Source organism: Apteryx mantelli, chromosome 1, assembly GCF_036417845.1.
Source record: "Apteryx mantelli isolate bAptMan1 chromosome 1, bAptMan1.hap1, whole genome shotgun sequence".
In the NCBI taxonomy this organism is placed as follows: Eukaryota; Metazoa; Chordata; class Aves; order Apterygiformes; family Apterygidae; genus Apteryx; species Apteryx mantelli.
In genome coordinates, this window is record NC_089978.1 from 13535119 (window position 1) to 13554618 (window position 19500).

General features: G+C 45.2%; 1 protein-coding gene across 2 annotated transcripts in view; it reads left to right on the forward strand.

Annotated features, from left to right (window-relative positions):
• AMOTL1 (angiomotin like 1) overlaps positions 1–19276 on the forward strand; it is a 98681-nt gene extending 79405 nt beyond the window's left edge. Inside the window, exons 8-13 of one of the 2 annotated variants that reach the window (XM_067289652.1) lie at positions 5084–5233; positions 8839–9029; positions 11276–11401; positions 13340–13566; positions 14236–14517; positions 15826–19276. In XM_067289652.1, the coding sequence (XP_067145753.1) occupies positions 5084–5233; positions 8839–9029; positions 11276–11401; positions 13340–13566; positions 14236–14517; positions 15826–15929 (1080 nt within the window). In that variant the 3' untranslated portion in view covers positions 15930–19276. The remainder of the gene's footprint in view (positions 1–5083; positions 5234–8838; positions 9030–11275; positions 11402–13339; positions 13567–14235; positions 14518–15825) is intronic. The other variant, XM_067289646.1, reaches the window with a different exon arrangement.
• Positions 19277–19500: the final 224 nt, after the last annotated feature.

The window sequence follows — 19500 nt, forward strand, 5'->3', positions numbered from 1 at the left end:
ACTCCTTATCCTCTGGTGTGCATACACTCGGCAGCAAGAAGAGAATCACATTAAGTTTAGCTGTTCCTCTGTTAGTTAGACTGAAGTCCGCTTACCGTCCAAGTGTATTTAGGGCAGTCCCTTTGGAGTAGCCACAGGAGCTAATGTACTTTTAATCTGTACATTATTGACTTGATACTGTTTGCCTTAAAGGCAACCAGAGGTTTTCTATTTGCATTTCATTACAAGGTGGCTGAATAAAGGAATGTTTAGGTGGCAAAACCTGCTCCTGCAGGCACAACATCATGCAGGGGATAGAAAGTAATAAGTTTAGCTCCGGGCTGTTCCACAGACTTTCAGTGTGGTATTGGCAGGTAACATCAACTTGCTGATTACACACTGGTGAAGGTAGCAGAAGCATAAAAGCAGATTTCCAGGCAGGTGGTGTAAGAAGCTATCCTGTGCCTGCTGGACTGTGAATACTTTTGCAGCCTTAGGGCTCTGTCTCACATTCACTGGGCTCTCAAGTTTCCAGTTCCTTGTCTGGTAAACCAATGTAAAAGCGCCTTTGCCAGGGACTGGAGCTGGGATCCTAGACTGTGAACTGCAGGAGCTGAGGAATGGGCAAATGTTCTCCTCCACCATCGCTGCTAGAGAGCTGGTAACCTCCTGCCCAGGGCATTTTAGGTGTTACAGTGGTGGTAGCCTCCTGCCCAGGGCTTGTTAGAGGCTCAGGGGTGACAGCATGTGAAGGCAATGCAACTGTATTTGCCAGAACCCTCAGCCTGAGCAAACCCGAATTAACCTGGTAGTTTTTCATTCTAGAGGGAGTTGAATTTTCTCCCAACTCTTGCAGTTTAAGGATTTGAGGAAGGCTCATGCAGTTCCAGGGATGCTTGGGTAGTGCTTAAGTCGTGGCTGCCTGTATGTGTCTAAGCTCTGGTGCTCCCTTTCCCTTTGACCTGTTTCTTGTTATTAAATCGGAGCACCTTTTCAACGGTGTACAATGGACCTGTGGTTTTTGCGGCTCAGTTTGGCACATTGCTGGAGTTTTGAACTGTCATCTTAAATCAAGGATTCTTACTATAATTGGAATATATTGAAGCAAAAAGAAAAAAAGCACTCAAATGAAAATTTTTATTATTATTAACAGAGTTCTACTTCATGCACAGCTTTGTAAATCCCCATGGATTTCCTCTACCACCAAAATGTAATTAAGTTTAAAAGCTTTCTAAAGCAAGACTTGAGAAATAAGCTCTAGCTATTAAGTTGAATTAACATAAAATAACATACTGTGTAAATCTGCATTATCCTGAGTGCCTGCTAGTAGAAGGATATAATTCAAAAATATGTGGGTGGTATTATCACCACATGTCATTTAGGAGACTACTACTGGAATAGTGTGTCTCATCCACACTTCAAATAGAAAACTGAATAATTGGAGAGGGTTCAGAAAACAGTTGTAGAATGTATTTCAGTTCCAGAAGATATTCTTTGCTGTGAACAGTTAAAGTTAAGAGATGACTGAGCTGCAGTCCGTATGCACGTACATGAAGAAGGGATTGCTGTCAGTCAGATTAAAAATTACTCTTTAATCTAACATAAGAAGAAATAATGAGATGCAGTGTTTGGGAGCTGAAGCTAAGCAAATGAAACCAGAAGTAAAGAGTAAGAATAATTAACATTGGAACAACCTGCTTAGGGTTATAGTGGATTCTCCATCTTTTACAGTCTTTAACTTAATTCCATAGATTCTTTTTAATAGATATGGTGTAACTCAAACAGGAGTTATGTACTCAGTGCAGATATTTTACCATAAGACCCACTGGTTTCTATGCAGACTTATTTACTTGATCAAGAACAGGACTGGACTGGCCCCTTATAGCCTTAGCTCTTCTTTATCTTTACTTTCCTAATCTCTGGGACAAGGGCAGCATTTGGGCAAGTTTGCTGATCCTGTGAATATGTGAATTGTTTCATTAAATGCTTCTTGCTCTAGCAGATCACAATTTGGAAACAGAACAAGAAGTAATTTGCTTAAATTGCATAACAGAGCGCCAGATTAGGCATTAGGGTAAAAGTTTTCTGGCAGCAAAAGAAAATAAGCAGCGAAGTAGTTTGCTGGGGGAGGTTGTGGAATCCGTACCCCAGAGGGTTTTACAAACATTATACAGACATCTTCCAAGTGTTAGGTAGGTCAGTCATACCTTGCAGCAGGAAGATGGACTGGTCCCTTCCAGCTATATTTTCTTTGAGTCTATGTATCTGTGAAGTAGTGTATCTTAGATTCATTTATTTTTGACTGTAGTCTTGCTTCCTCACATATGGGTACTGAACTGACAAGCCCATTAATTTCAATTATAACATTTTGTACTTTGATTTTTAAATGTATGTGGATGAAATTTTTACTTATGAATCTACAGGCAGGATAAAAGTGCCAGCTTTGGCTCAAGAATCTCTCTATGAAGTTATGAATGTGGGAACTGTATTTTTGCATATTTTGAACAAAGTCATTTACTAAGTCAGGGAATGTGTATGCATTGCTTCACTCCCACAGGTTGAGGTACACTCATGCATAAGTATGTAAAGCCAGGGGTTTAAATTGCTATAGCAAAGCTGAATTCTGGCTTGCATGGTATGCATAGCCTCTCCCTCAGCCAGCAGGGCCCCATGGGAGCGGACGAGGTCTGCTGCTGAGGAGTGAGCCTGGGAGCCCAGCTCAGCTCACTGAGCCAAGTTCTGCATGGCTGGGAGGTAGCACAGGTGGCTTCCTCCTTGCAAAACAACATAGTCACTAGGATGCCATGGATGTGTCTGTCCTGCAGAGCTCCTGAGGAATGTGATCTTCTTGTTACTGTCAGAGACTACTAATGGATTATAATTTCATTAATTTTTATTCAAGTCCCTGGGAGTGGTAAGCATGACCCTGATTATGGCAGGTTAAGGAGTTTATGCTGCAGTCCTTTGGCCCTGGCTGTGGAGAAGTGTTTAGGGCAAGCTTTGTTTTGCTGTGTGCTGTAAACAAGCCTGTATTTCACTTCTCTTGTGACATGGATGGATTTAGAATGGCAGAAGAAGAATTTCAAGGAAAGCGATTTTGTTATCATTGTAATGGGTGAATAGGTACCTAGGTGAATCTTGCATCATACAAGGAAAACTTCTGCTTTGCAGCATCAGAGTCCCAGGCTAAGCAGAGGACTCTGGTGAAGAGGAGGCTGCTTACATTGTCCCACTGCAGCCAGTGAGGAACCAGAGCCAGGTTTTGTTTGCTCTATGTGCCCAGGAATGAGGCTGCAAGTTTTGCAGTACCTCTGCTAGGTCCGCAAAGATATTTAGTGGCCTCGTATATCTGAATCTACATTGTTGTTACTTTCAGTAGTGATTTAAGTACTTAAATAAGGTGTAGGCATCAGAATATCTTTTGGGGTCTGGCTTAGCCAACTCATAATACCTATGCAGGCCTCTCTTATTTATCAAGTAGTTCGCTAACATTGACTGAGGTTAAAGTGTTTTTCTGTCTCCTGTTTTGCTTCCAGAGAGTTCCAGGTCTTAAACAAGTGCACGAGTAAATGAGGAACAGGAGAATAGAAGCCCTAAAAAGGAAGTATCTTAGTGGTCTTGGCAATGACCTTGAACACCTCTATTAACCTCTCTGCCTCAGATGGAGGTCTGAACGGAGCTTGGTAAAATGTTGTGATCCAGAATTCAAACTGATTAACCCTCCCTTTCTGAGGCAGGGGTTTAAGTCAAGAGTCAGCTTGGCCTTTTGTGATTTGCAGCTTTGGTTTCTGTGCACTGATACTTCCTCTGCTACAGGGCAGATGTATTTAAAAAGTTAAAAGTATTCATGCTTGTGAAAAGAAAACTATAAAAGGCTGGCGGAGAAGAAGTAAACCTAGTCTTCCCTGGGGCCAAATTGTAGTCCATGGGGTGAACAGACAGGTCCCACTGCCACAGTCCAGCATGTGAGTTTTTGGGTTTGCATCCTTGCTTCCTGAGAAAGAGGACTGCTCCCGGGGAAAGGTGATGGTGCCTGGTTCTGTCCTGGCTGTGTGCCTGGCCCAAAAACCAGTCCTACGGGGTGCTGGGAGCTGCAGGTTGGCTCCCAGAAGCAAGCCCCTTCTTCGTGCCAGTTCTCAGAGCAGGCTTTGACACCCATCTCAGTGCCCAGGATATATGACTCTAAGCGTGTCTAGCATCAGCAGCCTCTTCTCCCCAGAGGCCCTAAAGCATGTCAGCTCCTGCCAGGAGCCCATATCACTTTACCTTGCTGTTTGTCAATTAGCACTCAGTTAGCGTGGTAGGAGGCCAGAAGAATAAATGCCACATAATAGCAGCCAAGCACCCTCAATGCCTGCAGTCCACTTGCAAAGTCCTTTTAGGGTATGCTACTTGAGCAATCTTTGGCCATAAAGTGTCGTATTGCAAAATCCTTGTGTAATGTTTGACCCTTAAATAATCCCAGTATATACATAAGGAGGGCATGGCTTTAGCTGACAGCAAATCTATACATCTGCATGGCTGGGCAGCAAGGAAGCACACCTAGCACCTAGCACTGCCCCATTCACCCCCAGCAGGTATCTTCTTTCTTTTGGGGCTCTCCTTTCTCTATCAGGAGACACTGTGTTGAGCAGATCTGCAGTGTTTAAAAAAGGAAACTCCATTTAGCTGCTAACGATGTGCCGTGTACCGTAGGTCAATAATGCCCACCAGGATTCCTCTTTGCTGAGGTCAGTCACTTGTGTTTGCTGAAAGCACATTCACCACCATGATGTCTCTTGTTAAGAACGTGTCAAGCATTTCTTTGGATAGTTAATCCCCAGGGTGCTAAAGATCTCTGCCTGCTTTCTCTCTGAACACGGCAGAGCTGCCACAGCTGGTTCCTGCCATGCCCTTTCCCTGCTGCATCCAAGCGTCCTCTAGCACTTGTCCTTCCCCATTGCAATTTTGGCTTAAGTGAGAGGTGAAAGCCATGCTCACACCTAACTCTGCATGCTAGCAGCACATGGGTTCCTCTCTGCCCCAGGTGCTATGAGGGTGGGGGCTCACACCCCGTCGGTCCAGCTCATGTTGCTCCCTTGCTGACCCCGTGTGCTGTCCCCAGCTCCGCAAGAAGCAGGCCTACGTGGAGAAGGTCGAGAAGCTGCAGCAGGCCCTGACGCAGCTGCAGGCAGCCTGCGAGAAGAGGGAGCAGATGGAGCGCCGGCTGCGCACACGGCTTGAGCGGGAGCTGGATTCGCTGAGGATGCAGCAGGTGAGGGCTGGGCCATGGGCCCCCGGCGCACCCAGCCACTGGGTCCAACCTAGAGTCTGTTTCTAAATCGGGACAGTAATTTTCAGCTGTACCAGGGGTCACCTTGCTTTAGAGTTCAGGTTGCTGGCATTTTCAAGTAATCCTTTCCTCAGCAAAGCCCTTTTAATTACTGATGTTAAATGGCAGCTTGTGAGGATTATTCATTACTGGCACAGTGCCACTGCTGGATGCTGCCTGACTCTTCCCTGTTACTGGGGTCAGGGCAGTAGTTGGGGCTCCATTCCCAAAGGCCGAGGAGAGCCTTGCCCCCACTCCATCACTGGAGGACAAACAATATCCTTCCCCGCTTTCTCTCCAGAAATTGCATGTTGTGCAGCATCAACTCAGTACTGCAGGAGGAAAGGAAAGCTGTGGTACACATGGGTGTGAGATTTAGCCCATAGCCCAAAGGCAAGGTCTGATGAAATCGGATGAGGTGGAAGCAAGGACTCAGGCAGTATTCGTTCCGGACAAAGATGATGTTGTACTTCGTTCACAGAAATCTTTGCCCATGATCGATCTGGAGACAAATGGGGCTGTCATCTTCAGACAAGAAGTTATTTAAATTTGAATTCAGTCCGGAATAGGCTAGAAGAGTAGGTATGCATTTCTGTCTATGTCCCCTTGATTTTTTGGCAGCCCTGTGTCCTCAGAGGTGTATTCTTATGCTCGTATTTTATGCACACTTACTCCTTTGGGTAGGCAACCTAGTCTCTTACATTCTCCATCCCCAAGTCAAGTCATCTGTGAAAAGGAAAAGAAAGCATGAGGAGGCTGTAGAGAGGATCCCAGTCTATAACCAGCACTGAGTGCTGAACACATGGAAACTGGCTCCAGAGGTGAGCGAAGAGATGCACTATATTAAACCACCACTTGGGGAAAAAAACGACATAAGCAAAGCTTGATGCTGTTGTAACTCTTGAAGGGCTCACTCGTGTCTCTGTCAAGAAATGCATCTGCTACAATAACCTTTCCTTATTTATGAGCCACTAGTGATGAACAAAGTAGCTGTTATGCATAGTTTGTGTTGCCAAAAAGCAGAGAATCTGATCCTTCCAGCAGGATGCAACTGAGAAATAACTGCTGGCATCATCAAAGAATTACAAAATCACAGAGACAGGGGGGACCGGAAGACATCACCTTCTCCATCCTGCAGCCCCAGGGCAAGGTCAGCTCATCCCAGCACTGTTCCTGACGGATGTTTGCCTAATCCAGTCAGTGTGGCAATTGCACAGGTCCAGGCTGTCTCCTCCTGTGCGTCACTGTCACTGCTGTTAGTTGGAAAGCCTTTCAGTCTAACTTGATTCTATCTTGTGGCAGTTTAAGTGCAGCAAGGACTTCTTTCTTGTCCTGTCCACCATGGCCTTGGAGGACAGACTATTTCTGTCTCCTTCCAGTAGCTGTTCTCAATTGCCCCTCAGCCTTCTCTTATCTAATCAAAAAACCAGAATGAAACAAAACCATCAAGTGGGGATATAACATGCTAACACTGATGCCAATGAATGAATATTCAAGAAAAATACAATTAAAATTAAGCGAAGGTAAAAATAGAACTGAAAAAGGTTTTGTTCTCTGGGCCACAATACAGGGGCAAACTGATACATTGAGTAACTGGGATGGACTTTCACATAAGTCCCTGTCTTGGGAGTTCAGGGTATGTCTGCTTATTTTGCCAGAAAATTCCTTTGTAACTTACAGATTGCTTAATTTTTTTGGAACTGTAATTAGCAGCTGCATTTTAGGTTGCCATAGTTCCCAAATGCCTGTACCAGTTTTATTTAGGAAGAGTTAAGAAGAAAAATACTTTGACTTCATATCTCACCTATCCGCTTTGAAAGAAGAGTGTTTGGGGTATCTTTTTACTATTATTATATTTTATATACTGTTATTATACTTTCTATTTTATGAGTGGTCTTGAGATTTTAGAAGGGCCAGTAAAACAGAACTTTGAGATGAAATGTTGCTGTAAAATGAACCAACGTTTTTTACTTCAGAGCTGTCTTCCCTGAGTTATCAGTCATATCTTCTGAAATATTGTGTCACAGCAGAGCAAAAGAGTTTTTTTCCAACGGTTTGCTGCAGCCAGCACTAGAGACGCAGCACACAAGGGAACAGCAAGCCAGGCTCTCCTGCGGCTCACGTGCTATGCACAGAATTGCTAATCAAGTTCCAAAGGCCCATCTGCACTGCCTCTGATGTGTGAGCTAGGAAGAAGAAAAAGATCCTCTTGACTTAGGTATTTCAGGTTGAATATGCAGGGTAGGCAGATGCTTTGACTGGGAATTAAGAAGACAGGCACCCATGATGTCCCAGCATGCCGTTTTACAGAGCAGCTTTCCAAATGTTATCTTCCTGCCAGGGATTTGACAGTATTTGAAGTGCAACTGATGTTTTTGCAGGAGCGGAGCCACAGCGGTTGCTCTGAAAGTCTATTCCATATTGGAGTATTTCAGAAAATATTTTCCACACGCATCAGTACCACACCAAAGCCAAAGGCTGAAATCTTTCTTGGTATCTCTAGTTTTTTGTAACCAGAAGATGAGCATCTAGAAGGAGGAGCTGGAAATGTGCTTTAGAGCATGGAAGTGGCTGCTAGAGCTGTAACTTCAGTGTGCTGATGCTGCGTCAGCAATGGCCTTTGCCAGCAGACGTTTGTGGTGTAGCACAGCAGAAGACATGCTCCTGAGACATGGTTTCCCCTTTAACACAGTGTAGTGCCCCACGGAGTGTAGCAAATCTCTTACACTTTTTATCATAAAAAACATTTATTTCTACGGACTTCTCAGTGGTATTTTGACAGCTGCTGTTTAAATTAGCATTCTCCATTGGGCTGTAGCTGGGTTATGTCCCTTTTTTTCTGTTTTCTTATATAAACAACCCTCTGATAGAGAGCACCGCCCAGCTGTCCTGGAAGTGGACAAAGTCCCTCCTAGAAGGATATCTTGGCTTGAGGTATCCCACAAAATCCGTACATGTGAACAGCCGGCCCCCTACTTCTGTCTGCATGCTCTCGTGCCTCAAGAAGTGTGTGCTGGCTATTGCAAGCCTCTAGAAAAGCAAGCTGCCTGGCCTCCCACAACGTGGTAACACCGGGTCCCAGCCCAGGGTTTCCCTTCTGCTCACTGGCTGCACAGCCCTTCTCTGACCAGCTCATCTTGTCTTGCTGGGGTAGACAGTTAGACTGGCCTTTCCTTACTAAGAAGTAAAGACTGGCAGATCTGTCCAGTACTGGAAATTTTTGACAACACAGCCCTTACTTAGAAGTGTTGCTGTATCCATTTATAGCATCGGTCTCTTTTTGAAGCGATGGTCTAGGTGTCGCAGTGCTGCTGAGAAGCTGGGAACCACAAACTGAGAGTCGTTTTACATCTCCGTGGTCGTAGCTTTCGGCTCCTCGGTTCAGAAATTCACTCCCGGACAAGGAGCCCTGTTTAAGCTTTGAGCCCTGGGCTGAGGCAGCAACAGGGGATGTCTTTGTGTGCTCCGGAGAAGACATGGAAAAAAAAAAGCTGTCAGCTCTTGCAATTGGCAGGGGGTGAATATCTGTCACTGTTTCCATCCTCCAGAGGCAGGGCAGCTACCAGACAGCCAGCCTCCCGGAGCACAGTGCGCCAGCCCTGATGGAGCTAGTGCGGGAAAAGGAGGAAAGGATTCTGGCGCTGGAAGCGGACATGACCAAGTGGGAGCAGAAGTATCTGGAGGAGAGTACGATCAGGCACTTTGCCATGAATGCTGCAGCCACAGCTGCAACCGAGAGGTAAGATGTTATTACAGGCAGGCAGCTATATTCGCAGTGGAATAAACACGAGGGAATAGTAAGGAATGGATATTTTCTTAAGGCTGGATTTTGCTTGCCTTCCCCTGCTGAGTAGCTCCACCAGGATTAATGAACCACTCCGTGGCGTAATGCCATCAAGATTCAATATTCACCTAACACAGGATTTGCCCTCCTGACCCAGGTCCAGAAGTTTAGCAAACCCAAGCATCAGACTCCAGCAGTGGCCTCCACAGCAAAATCTGAACATGCCAGACGACTTAGCACAGATAAGGGAATTCCTCACCACAGCATTAAGGGAACGAGGAGGAACTTCTGTCAGTATACAGCTGGATTCAAGCCAGCTTGCTATATAGCCCCAGAGCTGTACTATTCCCAGGAAACGCTCTAACTTTACTGTGGGCATGGCTTTCTGAGGCACAGTCCACCTGCAAGTCCCACTGACTGCAGCTAAACTCAAGAGGGAAGATCTGTAACCTTTCTTTGCCACCGGTAATGCAAGTCTTTGTCAATGCCGATGGCTGGGAGCCAGAATCTTAAGTACCACTTAAAAAGGAGACCTTCTTTTTTTTTAAATCCCCCATAAATGGGTTTTGCTTTATACAACAATAAAATAAAGCAAAACCAAAACTAAACTGTGATTTGAGAACTCGAGTATAGATATCACTTCTACTGTTTTGAGGGCTTTTATTATTCTTATGTTTTTCTTTGAATAAATTTTGCATGGAAGACTTTCTCTCAGAGCTTTGTGAAATCAAACACGACAGCATTATTTTGTTACATGATGGCCAAGAAGTAAAACTGACTTCAAACACAGCAGCACAGAAAAGTAGACAGGCTGCAACAGTATTTAAAAATAAAGAAGACTGAGAATTCTTCTGATTGTCTTTTGGTTCTCATGTTTGGTGTTTCTCTCAAAATACTGGTATGTTTTGTGAAGTGGTTGGGGGTGACTCGTTTGAAGAGTCCGTCAGCTTTGCTAGGCCTTCTGATTGCAGAGGAAACCTGAAAAAATGACTCATATGAACTCCAAAGACAAACAGAATTAAAACAAAATTGCACTTATTTATTAGAAATACGAGTCTGAAACAGTCTCATCTAGTCCCTGCTCCTTAGCTGTGGCAGAAAAGTGTACTGAGACCATTTCTGTAATGTGTTTGTTTAACCTATTTTTAAAAACCTGTAATGACTAAATTTTGTGGTCTCACTAAGTCCCCTGTTTCAGTGCTTCATTAAGCTTCAGATTAAAAGGATTCTCCTAATATCTAAACTAAACCTCTTTACTGCAAATTAGATCAATTTATTTGTGTCCTTACCAGGTGTACATGATGAACAACAGATTGTTGTCAATGTTACAACAACCCTTGAAATATTGGAAGACAAATTTCCCCTGTTGTGTTGTCCCTGGCCTGAACTTACTTATTTCCTTCAGCCATTCCTCATATGTCATATTCTAAACCTCTTCCCATTCCTGTTGCTTTTGTCTAGATTGTCTCCAATTTATCTGTGTCAAAGTGTGGTGCCCAAAAACGGACAAGATATTCCAGCTATGCTTTCTAGCCATGAGAAGCATGGGATAATTAACCTCTTTCCCCAGTTTCTTAGAAACCAAATCCCCTGAATGCATCCTAAAGTGAGATTTGCCTTTTTAAATGTGGTTGAGTGTATGGTTCAGTATGATCCTTTTCTTTTGCGCTCTAGTCTAGACAGCAATTCCTGTTTGTTTTCACCTTCCTAAGTGTACTACTTTGTACCTGGTTTTTTAATTCCCTCTTATTAATTCAAGACCATTTCCGCAGTCATTGAGTGCCCTTTGATTCCAGCCCTGTCCTTCAGGATGGTTTTTAACCCGCCCATGGTGTCACCCACAGTTTTTACTGTACTCTCTTTCCATCATCCAAGTTATTATTGAAATTAATGACTAAGCCTGGGCCAAGAGTAGACCGCAGCAAGACAACCTCATGCCAAATATCCATCTGAGCTGACAGTAAAGAGTTTGTTTTTGAATGTGGGTTTGGGGGGGTTTTGCAGCTGCTGATCTCACTTGCAAAAGCCGGCCCCATGGTTTTAGGAGCCTGCCTCAACATTGTGGACAGCTTCGGGGTGCTGCCAGGCCCTGTATTGACACCCGCAGCATTACTAAACTGGAGCTCACTCCTGCCAGGGCGCATTTTTGGGAGGGGAGCAGGCCGGGGCTGACAGTGCCTTGCCTTGCCTTGCCTCTCCAGGGACACCTCGGCCCCGACGCACTCGCGGAGCGGCAGCTACGGCGAGGGCGCGCTGGAGGCGCGCGTCTGGCAGGAGGAGGAGGAGGTCGTGCAAGCTCACCGCCGCTGCCAGGACATGGAGTACACGTACGGTGCCGCTGCTAAGTGCCTGCCCGCCCTGGGACGCAGACTGGGGGGGTCGCGTCACGGCTTTCGCACGGCCGTAGCCGGGGGCACTTTCAGATACAGCGGGATGCCCATCGTTTCGTTTGCCCCTCACACACTAGGAGTGTGCTCGGAAAGGGTGGGCTTAGCTTCACTCCGACTTAGTTTTGCTCTTCGGTATTAAAACATAGTGATGACATAATTGCCGTCCCTTAGATAACTTCCTCCCTACCCTGCAGTTAAATCTTTATGCCGGAAGTGACTCTCTTAAAAACAGACGGCTGTTCTCCTCGTAAAAGTAGGTTGACATATGAGGAAGCTAAATGCATGCTTAATCTCAGTGAAAATCCCCCGCTAGAAACAAGGGTGTCTAGTCATAAAAACTGAAATTTTAATCCCACTGCTACATAATCAGCAATATGAGCGTTTGTGTTTGCGCCGCTCTCTACTCATTAGCTGGCTGCCTGTTTATTTCTTCTTCTAGATGGACTGAGTCGTGCAAAGTTCGCAATGGCATTTCAGGACAGACCTGCTAAATTTAGCACCAAAAACCTCTAAAAAAGATGCATTTACAAGTAGTAGAAAATGTAAAATAAACTTTTTTAGACACAGGCAATCAGAGAGAAAAATGTTCATTTGCACAAATACTTCTCCATTTTCAGCACACAGATGGACATGTGGCCGTGTAGATAAATGTGTACTAGGCCTGGCCAGTGTTTTTAATCCAGACTTTTTGGGGGTGAAAAGTGGCCTTTTGATGAGTAAAAATCTATATTCCTCCTAGATTTTTACTGAAAAACTAGTTAAAATCAGTTCTTCAGTTTTGGCTTTCTTACAAAAAAAAATGCAGATTATTTTATAAAACAAAATATTTGTTGTTTGTGAAAGATACAAATGATTGTTTTTACTGGGTTTGTTGTCCTGCTTCCAATGAAATGATGGAGTTTTGCCATTGGCTTCATTAAAGATAGATTAGGATCTTGTGTTTCATTGAAAATTAGACATCTGATTATGAAAACTAAAGCCAAAATTAAGTTACTATCATCTCCTTTGTATGTGTATGCTTTCCAGACATGGCATTTTAGTTTCAATTGCATCACAAAATGCTGCTGCATTTAATTATATATTGTGTTTCGCAGTAAAGATACAGTCATTGATTATAGTTTTGTACATGTAAAATTTTTTTAATATGTAGCTTCAGTCTTTTTCAGTATGATTTGGTCTTAAATCCTCTCTCAGTCCCAGAGAAAAATTTCAGATTATCAATATTGCATGTTTTGAGAGTCTTTGGGGGTCTATCTATATTGAAAAAGTAGAGAGTTTTGTTTAACTCTGTTTGCTGAGTGCTGATTCTTTCTGCAGCATTTAGGGAAAACTAAGAGCCCAACCCAACCTTTACAGAAACCAAAGAGAACTTTTTTCATTTGCTTCAGCAGCAGTAGATCTTTATTCCAGCAACAGATCCAAATCATGCGGTTAGCTCAGTTAATTCAGATATTATTTACTTAGGCAAACCCCTCCCAATGAAAGTCTGCCAAAACGAGGAATTCCAGCTTTGGCCCCAAAGTATTATGGGGGAAAATGGCTTGCTTTTTGTATTTCAGTGATACTAGTGATCCCCAGCCCCCAGCAGTCTCATGGCTCCTGCTCGTTTACTAAAGCCGCAGCAAGAGATGGGTTTATTTAACCTTGCAAAAGATTTCCCTGCTCTGGCTCCAGAGCCAGACACGCGGCCCATTTCAGGGTGCGCGGTTATCCCTCAAGGGAGATGGCAGGAGCTACGCTGTCGGGGTCACTTCAGCCCGGAGCGGACAGAGCAGCAGGACGGACCCGGGGACCAGTCCCACCGTGGCAGGGTGGGGTGGGTCGTGACCTACAAATTTGTACGTTTCTGTAAGCAGAGCTGTCATATTTTGGCAGAATAAAGAATCTCCATGCAAAAATAATTGAGAAAGATGCCATGATCAAGGTCCTTCAGCAGCGGTCCCGGAAGGATCCTGGGAAAAGCGACAGCGCGAGCTTGCGGCCGGCTCGGTCAGTCCCGTCCATCGCGGCTGCTGCGGGCACCCATTCGCGCCAGACCTCACTCACCAGCAACCAGATAGCGGAGGAGAAGAAGGAAGAGAAGATCTGGAAGGGAAGCATAGGTGAGTTTGTGCTTAAGCTATGACTCCTCCACAGCTTAATTGTAATCCTGCTGCCTGAGCGTGGCGAAACCGCCCACGGGCACGGGGCGCACTGCACGCACAGCGCCTTGTCCCAGCAGGGTCCCCAGGAGCAACCTCTGCTGCTGGTGAAGTCAAAGGTCAGTCTGGTCTTTAAGCTCGCTTTGTGTCTTGACCATCGCTGACGATACTAAACCAGTCCTGCGGTCATCGCAGAAAGCTGTAGTCTGGGGAAGACTCCCAGATGCCAGCAGGTGATGTTGGCAGCTTGGTCGGAGCAAATACCAAGTTGGGGCGAGGAGGATGCCTGGTTAAAGTGAAACGAGGGGATGGCTTCGGGCAGGAGTTTGCGATGGGCTGCGGCAGCTCGGAGTGGGGAAAACAAGCCTGGGCCAGGCCAGGGGGGCGGACGCGAGCGGGGCTGGGGGTGCGTGGGACCTGGCCCTGGGATGGGAATGGGGACGGACGTCCGCGACCAGCAGCTCTTCCTTTGGACGAGGCTGTTGCAGGGGGAGCGAGCGCCTTTGGCCCGCGCGGGCTGCGGCGGCCGCCTGCGCGGGTGTCGACGGTGGTGCCTCTGCGCTGAGGGGGGCCCGGGGCAGGCAACATGGCGCCGTGCGGGCCGAGCCGCTGACCGCCGCCTGCTTGCAGGGCTATTGCTGGGGAAGGAGCCCCCCGAGCTGCTGGCGGGCCCCACGCCGGCCCCTCTGCCGCCCTCCCTGTCGTGCGCCCCGGCCCCTGGCCCGGCGCCGGCCTCCCACGCCAAGACGGGCAGCAGGGACAGCAGCACGCAGACCGACAAAAGCGCCGAGCTCTTCTGGCCCACCGCCGCCTCCTTCCCCGGCCGAGGTCGCCCAGGCGCCGCCGCCGCCGCCGCCGCCACGCACGGCCCAGCCCCGCGGCCCATCACGGCCCGGGCTGCCGGCGAGAAAGGTGAGCGCTGCCGGCGCCGGTGCTGGGGAGCGCGGGGTGCGGGGGCCGTCCGTGCTGCTGCGGGACGGAGCTCAGCTCCCGAGGCCTCCGGTCTGGCCCTCGCCGCTCGGCGGGGTTCCGCGGCCTCCGCTCGGTGGCTGCGGGCAGAGTCCCCTCCCGGCAAACACGGAGGCTTTCGGTGCTGCCCATGATGGAGGTCGCGCCGGGAGGAGGCCACAGGGTTTCGCACCTTGAAAGCGCCCCGCGCCTGCGCACGCGGTCAGACGCATCCCTTCTCCTCTTTTCTCCACTTAAAGCATGTTTAGCGAAGGCACCCTTTTCTCCCTACGTTTTAAAGGAAACTTGCGGGGCTGAGGGGGGAAAATAAGCAGAAAATGGAGAATGGTTCATCTTCTATAGATGTATAATTTTATTATTTGTGATTGATGGGAGCTGTTTCTTTGCAGCCCTAGTTAGGGGAGACACGTATTTTTAAAATGTTATTTTTTAAGAAGCCAGTTTCCTACAGGTTCATCTATTCTCAAAAGTAAACTCTCCTAAAAACTTCCCACGTATCATCATCAGTAGGGCAGGATCGCTAATTGCTTGAGACTGAGTTGCTGTGTTTTGTGCAAATCGGACTGAAATTTGTTTCCAGAGCCTCTTAAATTAGCCTTTCAAACTTTTCCCTGTTTTAAGGAATTAAGAGTCCTTCTTTCTGAATCTCACGGTGTCAAGAACTATGGTGATGAGGATAAATACCTAATTAATGTATCATAATTAATACCTGGTTAATGTATTTATAAATTCTAAGTGACCACATGCATGCTCTTAGCCTGCCCCAGTGGCAAAGTAGAATATTTTAGATGAATCCACCTTCCTGATTATTTGTGTACTGCCTTCATGACGAGTTAAGCTCCTAAATTTTGTAATTGAAGCAGAATAGGAATACACATATGGACAGTTACCGTGGATCAGTCGATGCGTAATAACTTGTTAATCTGATGTAAATCTTTTGCCTGTCCATTTCTCATTAGGGACACAGCTAAAGAGATACTTTTGTCTGTATCTCTTAAATACGTGTTTTTGTGCCTGACCTTGTGTTCCAGGTACACTAACTAACCTGCTGTCATTGGTGACATTATTTCATTGTGCAGGGAATTCAGGATTACTTTTTCTTGTCCTCCTGATCAAGTATGGACTTCAGTATTTAGGATGTATGGTTAAGACATCTCTCTCCCTCTCCCCCTGCTATTGATTTATATTTGCTTTGAACAATTTGCTATTGAATTTGAGGTGAAGACCTACTTTCCCTTCTTCTTGTTCCAGACAACTGCAGTCATGGGAAGCCACCTGACAACAAGGGCAGGGTGAGCAGTTTGCTCCACAAGCCTGAGTTCCCTGACGCAGACATGATGGAAGTCCTCATCTGAGCAAAGGATGGCATCTCTGGTGTTTGTGTGCATACATTCAGGTCCAAGGAGGTCATTGGTGTGCCAACCTTAAAAACTAACTGGGAGAGTTTGAAGAAAGGTGGAGAAAGTTTGTGCCTGAAAAGAAGTTTGAGTCTGGTGTGCTGTGACTTTGGACCAGGCGAGGAGGAAAGACAGCTGAAAATGAAAGATGAAATGAATGTCTGGGATTTTCTGAGAAGAAAGGGGCATCGAAAACAGAATGTGGCTTGGGAAGGTGATCATCAAGGAAAAAAGGAAACTGCCTTTTCTGGTGTAAAGAGAAGGTAGCTAAGTTTTCGAGTGGGTGCACAGTGAACAGTGGTTCTGTTTTACTGTCTAGCTACAACCAAGACAGGGAGAGAAATCCTGGCTCTCATGAGACTAGTGGAAGTTTATGAATAACCCAGGAGAAATTTACATCTTCCTTAGAATTGATTCATTTCTCAAAAGTATTCACTGCTTGATTTTAGTGAATAATTGGTTTGTAGATGTACACAGCAGGTTCTTGTAAGTATTTGTTTGAAGTGCCATGTTGTGGTTTTCCTGGGACACGCAGGTCAGGTGTCTCTTTCCTGGCTGGACAAGTGTTATTCTTGGAGCTGGATTTGCAGTGCAAATATTCCTGTTGTGCAAACTCAGAGATTGCTAAGACTTCTCTTTTGTTAAGAGCAATTGTTTGCTGGAATTCCCATGGAAGAGGAATGTAAAAGGGGGTGGGAGCCTGCTGAAGCAATCCCTTTTGTAATGTTGGGAAGGTTTCAGGAGGGAAAGTCAGGAGAGGATCCAGTCAGCTCCACTGAACAGGTGTGCACGCAGAGTTAGTCAAGTGGGAAGCGGCACAGGTGGAACTAGAGCTTTTTATTTATATGGATGTGCTAGTGGAGGGCAGGGGGGCTCAGCAGTGTCGAGAAGCACAGTGGCTCCAGTGTCCTGCAGCGCCTTCACGGGACCTCAGGTCCCCGTAGGAGAGCATCAGTGCGTTCTACAGCTCTCCCCAAACATCTTCTGATTTCAGTCGTGAATTCAGATGCTATCAGCAGGGATGTGCAGGTTTCAACAAGTGTGAATCTAAGCATGAAACCTTGGAGAGAATTTAGCCTGAGGTAACTAGAACGGTGTGGGGGCAATTACAGTAGAGAGATGGGAGGAAAGCAGAAATCACTGATGGCTTTGAAATTATTTCAGTAGAATTAAACTTGGCTTACATGTGAGATCAGAAGATGCCTTTCTGTGCACTAGTTCATATCAGTGGAAGAATCAGGGTGTTTGTGGTAAGAATTTGGAATTTCCTTATTTTTGTAACCTGCAGCCAATCCTACCTTCCTTGAGCATACAGATCCTCCATTCAGGTTAATGTGGCACTGGGCATTTAAGGGGTGTAGGATCAGGCTGTGAAGGGTTTAACTGCATAGCAGTGCATGAGCATCATCTATTTTCTGTGCTGAGCTGCAGTCTCTTTTCACTTTGTTTTCTCCCAAGATGGAACATTTCTCATTTTCAGCCTAGTCACTGATTTCTGTGAGAGGTGGCAATAACTAAGACAGCCAACTCACCAGCAGTGTTAATTGTAGTATACCATTTGCTTCATGTATGGCAAATGCTGATGGGGAAATTTTCCTCTTTGAGATATTTTTATATTGTTTTTTTCTCTTCCCAAATCTTCTAGTTCACTGTATTGACATTAGGAAGAACTTGGCTTTGGGAAAAGGGTGACGGGATTTTATGTGAAGCTGCCTAAAATGGCAAAGTGATGGATGCTCTCATGTCAGAAGTAGTTGTGTGCTCAGGACTGGCCTAAGGTCACGCCTTCCTGTAGGTATTGAAATGGAGCTCTTGATTGTGAAAACAGCAGGCACTTTAAACTCCGCTTTCACGGAAAACTAAAGTCTTTGCAGTCTCAAAGCCTGCAGGTGCCAGAACCCAGCCCTGTGCTCAAAACTGCATGGCTAAGAGATACCTTGCTTCTTTTTTTCTTTTTTAAAAGAATTGCTACATTAAATCTATGCACTTATTTTTTGTGTATACGTAGAATTAGGCATATGTTGGTGTCACCCTCTTTGTGATTTTTGCACTTGTTGAAAGAAGCAGTGGTAGGTCGGTTGTTAGTCAACAGAGAATTGTGTGTTTTGAGTATTAGCAGCTTTGCATTGCAAAACCAAATGTGTAATCCCGTTGACGATGTTATGCAGCTTAATATATGCCTTGTAAAATAATTTTATTTTTTCTCTAAAGTTAATTTAAAAGTTCTAATTGTTTGCATAAAACCCAGGGCCTCTGTGTGACAGTGGTTGGCTGCAGCCTTTAGTATCCTCCTGACCTTGCAGCACTGACCACCTCAGTTACCCTTCCTCAAAGTGAACAAGCACTGTAGGATCATCATCATCTTTAGTGGGAGCAGGGCAGGAGGAAGACAAAGCAAGGGAATATAAGTAAAATGAGAATGATAAGTATTTCACTTCATTGGTCTTCTCCAAGAAATAAAGATACACAGCTGCTTGGAAGTCCCTAAGCATTTTATTGCTGGCTGTATTATTTCCTTTGATGAAACTATTTAATAACTTCTGTACAGACAGACAGTGAGGCCTCCCACAGAAATAGTGTTTGATTAGTGTGCATGATGTTACTTTCAGTTAGTTCTCTCTCTTAGTGGTACAGCTTTGCTTCTTGAAGTCAGCTACAATGCAACACTCCTTCTCTTTCTTGTGTGAACAACAGTCCCTCCAGTTTCCAGTATCCAAAGGTGTGTTTACAGTTGATGCTGCCCCAGATTTGTGTCCACATATGGGAAACTATTTATTATGGAGTTACAGTGTAGGCAAATCTCGTTCACTTTTGAGTTCACAGCTGAAATAAACATAAAAGTTCATTCTCCTTACTTGTGTTGAACTCAAAATATTTTAATTTTTCTGCCAAGAGGAAAGGACCAGTGAGTCTTCCCTCCCAAATCAAAGCACTAGCAGAATTTGTGTGGAGTACTACTGCCATAAATCAGTTCACCTCTCTCAGCAAAGCGGTGCACTATTCTTTCCAGCTATTTGAATTTTACTGTGTTTTGTGAAAATGTGTTGTAGCCATTCCAGGTGACATTGGTAACTAGTTGTAAAATACTGTCGTTTTTTATTGTTGCTGGTTGTATAGAAAGGTTGGTGTACAGTGTTGTACAGCTGGAGGGTTATTTGTACATAGGTGGGAAAATGAAGAATGTTATGTGTTACCCACAGCAAATATTGATATTGTTGGTCAGCCAAAGATTTCTTATTCTTTGCTGTTTAAACTTGTGCCTTAATATTGTATATAATAAATGTATAAAAATGTTTCTTTTCTCACTTTTCCAGTGTGAAATGTATTCAGTCTCTGAGAAGAGAGGATTTTTCAAATCTAAGCTTTGCACACAAGTTACTGAGACTAGGAAGTAATACTTCAGTGACTTTAAGGTTGCATCTCCTCTGTTTTTCATAAATTTTACTGAAAGGCCCTGCAGTATTTGCTATCAGTAAGTATATGTGAGCACAAAATCGATAGGTCTGCAAAGCAGAGGATCAAACCAAGA